At 47.1% G+C, this 8,894-nt stretch overlaps 1 protein-coding gene across 6 annotated transcripts in view; it reads left to right on the top strand.

Moving 5' to 3' along the window:
- The first annotated feature begins 3,926 nt into the window (after nt 1–3,926).
- Srpk2 (SRSF protein kinase 2) overlaps nt 3,927–8,894 on the top strand; it is a 166,554-nt gene continuing 161,586 nt past the window's right edge. For 2 of the 6 annotated variants that reach the window (XM_021188323.2, XM_021188308.2), the window contains exons 1-2: nt 3,928–4,073; nt 4,604–4,658. In XM_021188323.2, coding sequence (XP_021043982.1) covers nt 4,044–4,073; nt 4,604–4,658 — 85 coding nt within the window. In that variant the 5' untranslated portion in view covers nt 3,928–4,043. Of the gene's footprint in view, nt 4,074–4,376; nt 4,521–4,603; nt 4,659–8,894 lie in introns of those variants that run through there. The other 4 variants (XM_029534036.1, XM_029534021.1, XM_021188348.2 and 1 more) reach the window with 4 other exon arrangements.

Genomic DNA, 8,894 nt, shown 5'->3' with positions numbered 1-8,894 from the left:
GCCCTCTTCTGGAGTGTCTGAAGACAGCTACAGTGTACTTACATATAATAAATAAATAAATCTTTAAAAAAATAAAATAAAATAGAGATGAACAAAAAATTAAAAAAAAAAAAAAAGAAAAGAAAAGAAAACCATCAACAAAGAAAGTGGATGCAGGTGTAACTGATGGAGGAGAGCTTTCAGCTCCAACAATCAGATCAATTTAGCAGCTGTGGTCTCGTGATTTTGGCTTTAGTCAAGGATACAAATAAGGGGAGTCCTGTGTGGCTAAGGAAAGCTAGTGAAGTCTGGCTTGAGTCACGAGAGTCCCTGCACAGAGGCCCAGAGAGGCCATAGAGTGAAGCTGTGAAAGCAAAGTCTGAATTTCGTTGGACCCCAAGATCTCAGATACCAGAGTTGTGGGATACCTGCCGAGCAGAGCTGCAGACCAGGAGTGGAAACAGCCCAAGAGAGAGAAGTGTGTTATACTCAACAAAGCTGAAAGGAGTTGGAGCTCTGAACGGCACTTTCCATGGAGTTGCAGTTTTGAATTTGCCCTGTTGGTTTACAGTATCCCTTTGGTGCAGTATTTCCTCAGTGTGTTCCCATTCCTTTTGGAATAGTAATGTAGATCTTGGGCCATTGTATGTTGGAAATATGAGATTTGCTTTTTCATTTTGATTTTATTGGTGGGGGGGAGCTACAGTGTTAAGACTGTGATAAACTATGGGGACTTTTGAAGTTGGACTGAATACATTTTTTTTTTCCATTTGGTATGTCTATAAGCCCATGGGGGTTAGAGAGTAGGATGTGATGGTTTGAATAAGAATGGTCCCCATAGACTCGTGTATTTGAGTGTTTAGTCACTGGGAAGTGGGACTTTTTGAAAGGATGAGAAGGGTTTGGATGTTGTGTTGGAGAAAAGCCCACGCCACATGCCAGGCTCCCCCTCCTCCCCTCTGCCCGAGAGGTAAGAACTAGCTGTCAGCTCCTGATCCAGCCAGTGTGCCGCGCTCCCTGCAATGATCAGAATAGAGTAAATCTCCGAAACTGTGAGCAAGTCCCCAATTAAATGCTTTCTTTTGTAAGAGTTGAATTGGTCATAATGTTTCTTCACAGAAATACAACGTGACTGGGACCAGGGTATTGTTACTTAGTTCTTCCTGGCTTGGGACTTGTGACCATCCTCCTGCCTCTTCCTATTTTATTGTGTTTAAATTACAGGCATTCAACACCACACTCCACACTTCCCACATTTTGGTCACTGTTATACTGTAGATATTAATTTTCCTGTGCAGAGATTGATCTGTTTTTTTAATTCAGGAAATTGTCAAGTAGCCCTGGCTTGTTGCAGCAATCTGCTAAACCGCTCTGAGCTTGTCAGGTGATTGGGTGATCACGCTTCTTGAAAACCCACCAGAGCACCAGAGTTATCTGGATTTGCGAATGAAAAGACACACACACACACACACACACACACACAACCTGTATATTTTGATATGTCTTAATTAGCTCAATGGCTAGGCCACTCCTGACCAATATTCCTGATTTTTTGTTTTGTTTTGTTTTTGTTTTTTCAGACAGGGTTTCTCTGTGAACTCACTCTGTAGACCAGGCTGGCCTCTGCCTCCCAAGTGCTGGGACTACAGGCGTGCACCACCACTGCCCGGCAATATTCCTGAATTTAATACTTGCTAAATCTATACTTTATCTCTGTTACCCCAGACAGTATCAGGGGAGTGGCCCCTGGGGCTCTTAAATTTGATCTCTGCTTCCCCATCTTGGTGATTCTGCTTCTTCTTTCCTCAGTTTCCTCTTGGGAATCCTCAAAGTACCACCTTCATCTGCCTGCTCAGCCATTGGCTGTTGGCTCTTTATTGATCAGTCAAAAAAAAATCAACTGTTGGCAGGGACCTGTAGCAGATGTGTGAATTTCCATGTAAGCATAAATCAAATCCCCAACCCTGGCTGGCTTAGAACCCAGGCTAGTCTCAATCTCATCCCCTGGCTGGCTTAGAACCCAGGCTAGTCTCGAGCTCATCCCCTGGCTGGCTTAGAACCCAGGCTAGTCTCGATCTCATCCCGACTGGCTTAGAACCCAGGCTAGTCTTGAACTCATCTGTCTGTTTGCCTCCTCTGCTGGCCTCAGAGGCTTGTGGAAAGATTCATCTGGTTTTAACTTTTGTGGAAATATACCTATGGGTGGAATTGTTGGCAATTCTGTGATTAGTTTTTGAGGAACTGACCAGCTTTTCCACAGTGACTGTCCCATTTTGCAGTTTCATTAGACGCTGACACAGCATTTAACGTTTCCAATATGCAAGAGTTCCTTCCAGAATGCTCAGTAATCTGTATTTTTTTTTGTTTTCTTTTTCTGGTATCTGGGAAGTGAACCTGGGTAGGGCCCATGACTTCATCCTGGTAAACATTCTACCGCTTAAGTTTTATTTATTTAGTTAGTTTTTTTGAGACAGGGTTTCTCTGTGTAGCCCTGGCTGTCCTGGAACTCACTCTGTAGACCAGGCTGGCCTCGAACTCAGAAATCTACCTGACTCTGCCTCCCAAGTGCTGGGATTAAAGGCTTGTGCCACCATTGCCTGGCTTTTTAAATACATTTTTTAAAGTTTTTTTTTCTTTTTTTTTCCCCCAGAGCTGAGGACCGAACCCAGAGTGTTCTACCACTGAGCTAAATCCCTAACTACCTCTAAGTTATATTCCCAGCCTCTTTCTATCTTTTCTTTCTCTTTGAGCTAGGATTTTGTTATGTAGCTGAAGCTGACCTGGCATGTTCTATATAACCTATGCCAGCCTGGTCTACAAAGTGAGTTCCAGGACAGCCAGGGCTATACAGAGAAACCCTGTCTCGAAAAAAAGAAACAAACAAAAAAATGTCACCAAACATATTTTATTGGCATATTTCAGAACGAGGAACAATACTATTGGATTTTCTTAGAGTGATAATGACTTTCTGATTATGTAGAAAAATATCTTTGTTTTTAGTAGATACGTATTGAAATCTTTAGGGGTGGAGGGTAAGTCTGCAAACTACTGAATGACTCAGCAAAATACACCATGTGCACACAAAGAGAGCAAATGTGGAGAAACGTTTAAAACAAAACCTAGTGAATGAGCCGGGCGTGGTGGCGCACGCCTTTAATCCCAGCACTTGGGAGGCAGAGGCAGGCGGATTTCTGAGCTCCAGGCCAGCCTGGTCTACCGAGTGAGTTCCAGGACAGCCAGAGCTATACAGAGAAACCCTGTCTCGAAATCCCCCCCCCCAAGCAAAACAAAACAAAACAAAAAACAAAAACCTGGTGAATGTGGGTTAATAGTGCTGATTACTGCATTTTTCTTGTATGTTTCAGATTTTTGAAAAAAAAAATGGAGAAAGTAAAATCTCTCCAAACTTAGAGCGGCCTTTCCTGTTTGTTGGGACATCTTTAGAACAAGACTCAGTGATACAGTTGTAACTCAACGATACAGTTGTAACCAAAGAAGCACTTAGTGCTCAGGACCTGTATCTTTAAGATACCGTAGTTGTTCAAAGAGACAAGAGAACACTGAAGTGGTAACTATGTGTCAGTCAGCGTGATTCAAATCTTAGGTAGCCTGGGAAGGTAGAAAGAGAAACCAGCTAGGCCTGAATAGAAATACAGGCTGGTAGAACTGTTTGACCTATTTAGGGTTTAGTTTCCCCATTATAGTAGGAAGAAGAAGAAGAAGAATAAACTGTTTGGCATGATTGTTGTTTTAAACTCTCATAGTATTTAGCAAATTAAGCTTTCTGTGACAAACTTTCCTTTTAAGCTGTGTGCATCTTTCCTTGGTGAAACTCATGCAGCCTAGTGGAGTAGGAAAGGGAGAGGAAATCACTTCTCCAAGGTCACACAGACACTCAAGGACCCAGGTTCCCCAGCTCTTGGTCTTGTGCCCTTTCCACGCCCGCCGGAGAGGAGGAAGCGGCGCTCTTAGGGATGCAAGGATGTAGAGATGCAAAGCAATAGAGGAGGCCGCCTTAAAGAGGTGGCGAGAGACCGGCCAAGGCTCTGGCCAAGGAAGGGCGCATGGAGAGGCGTGCGGCACGACCATCCGGGGTGCGGAGCGGAGGCGGTGGCTGGGAGGAAGGGTCGGCAGATGGGCCTAGTGCCCGGGAACGGGTGGCCTGCGGCGGCCGTAGAACCAAGGAGGTGGAGGCCGTGGGCGCGGGAGGCCGTGGGCGAGGGGGCGGTGGGCGCCGGGGACCGCGGGCGCGCGACCGCCCTCCAGCATAGGTGGGCCGCCGAGCGGGCGATAAGGGCGCGGCCGGGGTCCGGACCCCCATGCTCTGGAGCCGCGGAGGGGGGCGTGAGGGGAGGGGCCGCGGGGGCGGGTCTCATTGGCCCCCGCGGGAGCGGCCGCGGCCGCGCAGGCGCGGTTCCCGCCTCCTCGGCCGGCGAGCGAGTGGAGGCTGCATCCCGGTGCGGCTGACTGTCGCGTCGCCGCCGCCTCCGCCGCGGAGCCCCCCGCCTGGCTGTCCCGAGTCGGAATGAGCTCCAGGAAAGGTGAGCGGCGCGCGCGGTCCCCGCCCCGCCTCGCGGCACGCAGGCGGCCAGCCCGACCGTTAATGTGTCTTCTCTCTCCCCAGTGCTGGCCATTCAGGCCCGAAAGCGGAGGCCGAAAAGAGAGAAACATCCGAAAAAGTGAGTCCGCGCGGCGCTCGGTCCCGACCCCGCCCCGCCTCGCTGAATGTTGCTTGCGGCCGCGCAGGCAGAGCTTCCCGGTCCCCGGGCCGCGGGCGGTGGGTCTCCCGGGACGCGGCGCCGGCTCTGCGTGCCCCGGCGGGGGAGGGGTGGGGGGGAGGGGCGCGCGGCCGCGGGTTCCGGAGCCGCGACCTGCCCCGGCAGCCTGCGAGCCGCCCGGGCTCTGCACTCGACCCCGCGCCCCGCGTCCCCGATCCTCATCCCGCGCCCCCGGATCGGCGTCCCCGATCCGTACCCTGAGCCCCTTATCCACATGTCTGATCCGCACTCCAGTGTCTGTACCGCACCGGTCGGATAGTGGGCGCGGGAGGGAGGCGGCGGCGCGGCTGACACCTGGGCTGCGGGAGCCAGTGCGCTGCCGCCTCTGCCACCTCCGGGTCCCGCCTGGGCCAGCCAGCTGAAAACCCGAGCTGCTTGTTAAGTGGTTTGGCTCCGGGCGTGTTCCTGGCGCGAGTTCAGCTCCGGGACCGGTGCGTTTCGGTTCTCGGGTTTTTCATTCGAAACTTTCTGCTCGGGTCGAGCGTTACTTGCGTGCTGCGGCTGCGCCCAGGTCGCTCGCTGCAGTGGGCGGTGGGTGTGTGCGCGGGCGGGTGCCGCGTGGTGCTCCGGACTGGATCCACCGACTATGATATTTCAAATGTGCCAGCGCCAGCCACCTCCAGCCTGGACCTGCAGCCCAGTTGGGCAGCTGCTGTCGGAGAAGCCTTTCCCCGAGAGCTGGGTTTTCCTAGGCGTCAGAGCGCCGCCGCGTGTTCCTCTTTCCTACCTCTCTGGGTTTGCTGGACCAGCTATCAACATCTTTGCTCACATTGTTTGCTTCGCTGTTCCTTTTGCGCAAGAAATTTGTGTGGTGTCTTTGGTACTATAGAGAAAGACAGAATCGCTTTAAATAAAATTCCCGAAATATTTGTCTATATTTATTTTGCAAGGGGTGGGATAACCTTCTGCTCTCTTAGGTGGTGGTTATAATTTGTATTGGCCCTAGTTTCAGCCCAGCAGGGATTTCCCACGCATTTGGTGACATCTAGGAAAACTGGCAGTCATTGCTAGTTTGGAGGTATGTTACAACAGGATTGTCTTCATTCAAAATTGAATATAACTTGACTGTATTTATTGGATTTCTAGGAGGCAAAAAGACTTAACTGGAAGGTAAACATTGAAAATTAAAAAGTTTTTATTTTTATTCTGTGTGTGTGTGTTTGGGTTTGGATGTGCAAGAGCCTTGACACCAGTGGAAGTCAAGGAACAACTTCAAGCATTTGAGTCTCAGAAACTGAGCAGGGTCGGGCCTGGTTAGTATTCAGATGGGAGATTACCTGGGAATACTGGGTCAGTAGGCATTAAAAAAAAAAAAAAAAAGAAAGAAAGAATAAAGAAAAATAAAAGGATTGATTCTCTGTTATGTGTAGGTCTGGGGGATTGAACTCCAATTGTCAGACATGGTGATAAGCACCATTACTCTGAGCCATCTCCCTGGCTCAGATATCAGATATGGGATATTTAAAATACTGAAACTCAGTGTAGGCTTCTGATAGTTTAAGATGCTTTTAAAAAAAACTAGTACTATTTCCCGGGGCAGTACTATTTCCAACACTGGGGAGGCAGAGGCAGGAGAATTTCTGTAACCTTTGAGGCCAGCCTGATCTATAGAGCTAGTTCCAAGACAGCCAGGGCTATACAGAGAAACGCTATTTCACCCTCTCTCCAACCCCTAAGTTCTATCGTGGCTCAGTAGTTAAGGGCTTCTTGCTTGTGCAAAGGAACCTGGTTTAGTTCCCAGCACCAAAATCATGGTTCACAACCATCAGTATCCCCAGTTCCAGGGAGTCTGATGGGTAGCTGCACACATGTATTAAACATATACTTGGAGCTGGTGAGATGGCTCAGTGGGTAAGACCACCCGACTGCTCTTCCGAAGGTCCGGAGTTCAAATCCCAGCAACCACATGGTGGCTCATAACCATCCGTAACAGGATCTGATTCTGGAGTGTCTGAAGACAACTACAGTGTACTTACATATAATAAATAAATAAAATCTTTTAAAAAAACTTTTTTAAAAAAAAGTGTGCACTACTACACACATTAAAAAAAAAAACATACATACTTGTAGGCAAAATTCATAAAAAGAAACCTTAAAAAGTAGTGCAGGTTCAAACTAATGAAAACCCTAAGTTTTTCTTTTGGTGAACCATGGAAATTTAGCAGCTGAGTGGGTGTTTGGGTTTAATTGTAGCTTTTAGCACAAGGTGGTGTCTGCGTGTGGGTATGGGATGGGAGTGAGGTCAGAGCTAGCCTGTCATCAGACATGATAAATTCAAAACTGCTTTCTAGGTTCAAGGACTAACACTTGAGAGAAGGGACTTGAGGAAGCTGGGGTCTCAGGTTTTCTTCATTTCACAGGCAGCTGTGACAGGTTAGAATCACCCGCCTTGGTTAAAATCTACATTCGAGAGTCCTGATGGTGTTTTTACATTTTGAGTCTGGAGGAGACTTAATTTTAAACTCTGATAGTGAGTGGTAAACTTGAGTGATGTGTCTGGGCCTGGCCTGATGCAGTGTGATCTATGTTCAACATAATTTCCTCCTTAAATGCAAACTGAGCTTTCTTTATCTTAGTTCATTTGGTTCTGTAGGCTTTTATGAATTGCACTCAGCTCCCTGGGTGTGTTTATAAAGTCCAGTTTGTCTCAGAATTGAGGTCCTTTTCCTTAGCCTCCATCCTGTAGGACTTGAGGTGTGGGACACCATGCTGTGGTAAAAGCTTACTGTTTTAGTACTTAAGAATTTGTAGTTGTCAAGAATGTTTTCTAAGTCAAACTTTCATTTTCTTAGATTGTTCCAATGCGTGTACTTGTACTTGTTTTGACAGTAATAGGGAGCAGGGAGTTACTGCATTGTCATTCTGTTATTAATTTGATTTAGTTTGCATTAATTATTGATTGATTGATTGATTAATTGGGACAGAGTCTCCATGACATAGTTCTCCTGCCTTAGTCTGGGTATTATTGAGATTACAGATACATACCATCATACTTCAATTATGAATTTTCTGTGTTAGGTGTATCTCATAGTACACAGAATTTGTCTTATGGCCTTGTATATGTATGTAATTAAGGAAATTCTTTTTTTTTTTTTAAAGATTTATTTATTATATGTAAGTACACTGTAGCTGTCTTCAGACACTCCAGAAGAGAGAGTCAGATCTTGTTAATGATGGTTGTGAGCCACCATGTGGTTGCTGGGATTTGAACTCTGCACCTTTGGAAGAGCAGTCGGGTGCTCTTACCCACTGAGCCATCTCACCAGCCCCCAAGGAAATTCTTTTGAGATGGTTTTATGTAATTCCACACTGGTTTCCCTCTTCGACCCCCCAAATGCTGGAACCACAAAACTTGCACCAAGACATCTGTCTTTTTTGTTTGTTTTGTTTTTCCAGACAGGGTTTTTTTCTCTGTGTAGCCCTGACTGTCCTGGAACTCACTCTGTAGACCAAGCTGGCCTTCACCTCAGAAATACACCTGCCTCTGCTTCTCAAGTGTTGGGATTAAAGGCATGTGCCACCACTGCTCGGCAAGACATCTGTCTTGTAAAAAAGACATTTTCGTCTATTTATGAATATTTTGGGGGAGGCACTGGACTCAAGCTGCAGAGCCTCCTGAATGTAGGCACATGCGCTATCAATGACTGTGTGTCCAGTCCCATGACTTATGGGGACAGAATTTAAAAATGTACACATTATCTTTTAGAGATCTGGGTGTGGTGGTAAGCTCTTATAGGCTCAGTTGCTTGTGGAGGCTGAGGCAGGAGGATTTCTTTTCTTTCTTTTTTTTTTCAATTTTTTTATTAGATATTTTCTTTATATTTCAAATGCTAACCCCTTTCCTAGTTTCCTCTCTGAAAACCCCCATCCCCCTTTCCCCTCCCTCTGCTCCCCAACCCACCCACCCCTGCTTTCTAGCTCTGGCATTCCCCTACACTGGGGCATAGAATCTTCACAAGACCAAGGGCCTCTCCTCCCATTGATGACTGACTAGGTTATCCTCTGCTACATATGCAGCTAGAGACACAAGTCCCACCATGTGTTTTCTTTGACTGGTGGTTGACAGGAGGATTTCTTAAACCCTGAAGTGTATGGTCACACTGGGAAGCAAGGTCTGAAAAAAACTTTTTTTTTTTT

The sequence above is a fragment of the Mus pahari genome, chromosome 2, assembly GCF_900095145.1.
Source record: "Mus pahari chromosome 2, PAHARI_EIJ_v1.1, whole genome shotgun sequence".
Taxonomy (NCBI): domain Eukaryota; kingdom Metazoa; phylum Chordata; class Mammalia; order Rodentia; family Muridae; genus Mus; species Mus pahari.
Note: the sequence above shows the minus strand (reverse complement) of the source record. Positions and strands in the feature narration are given on the sequence as shown.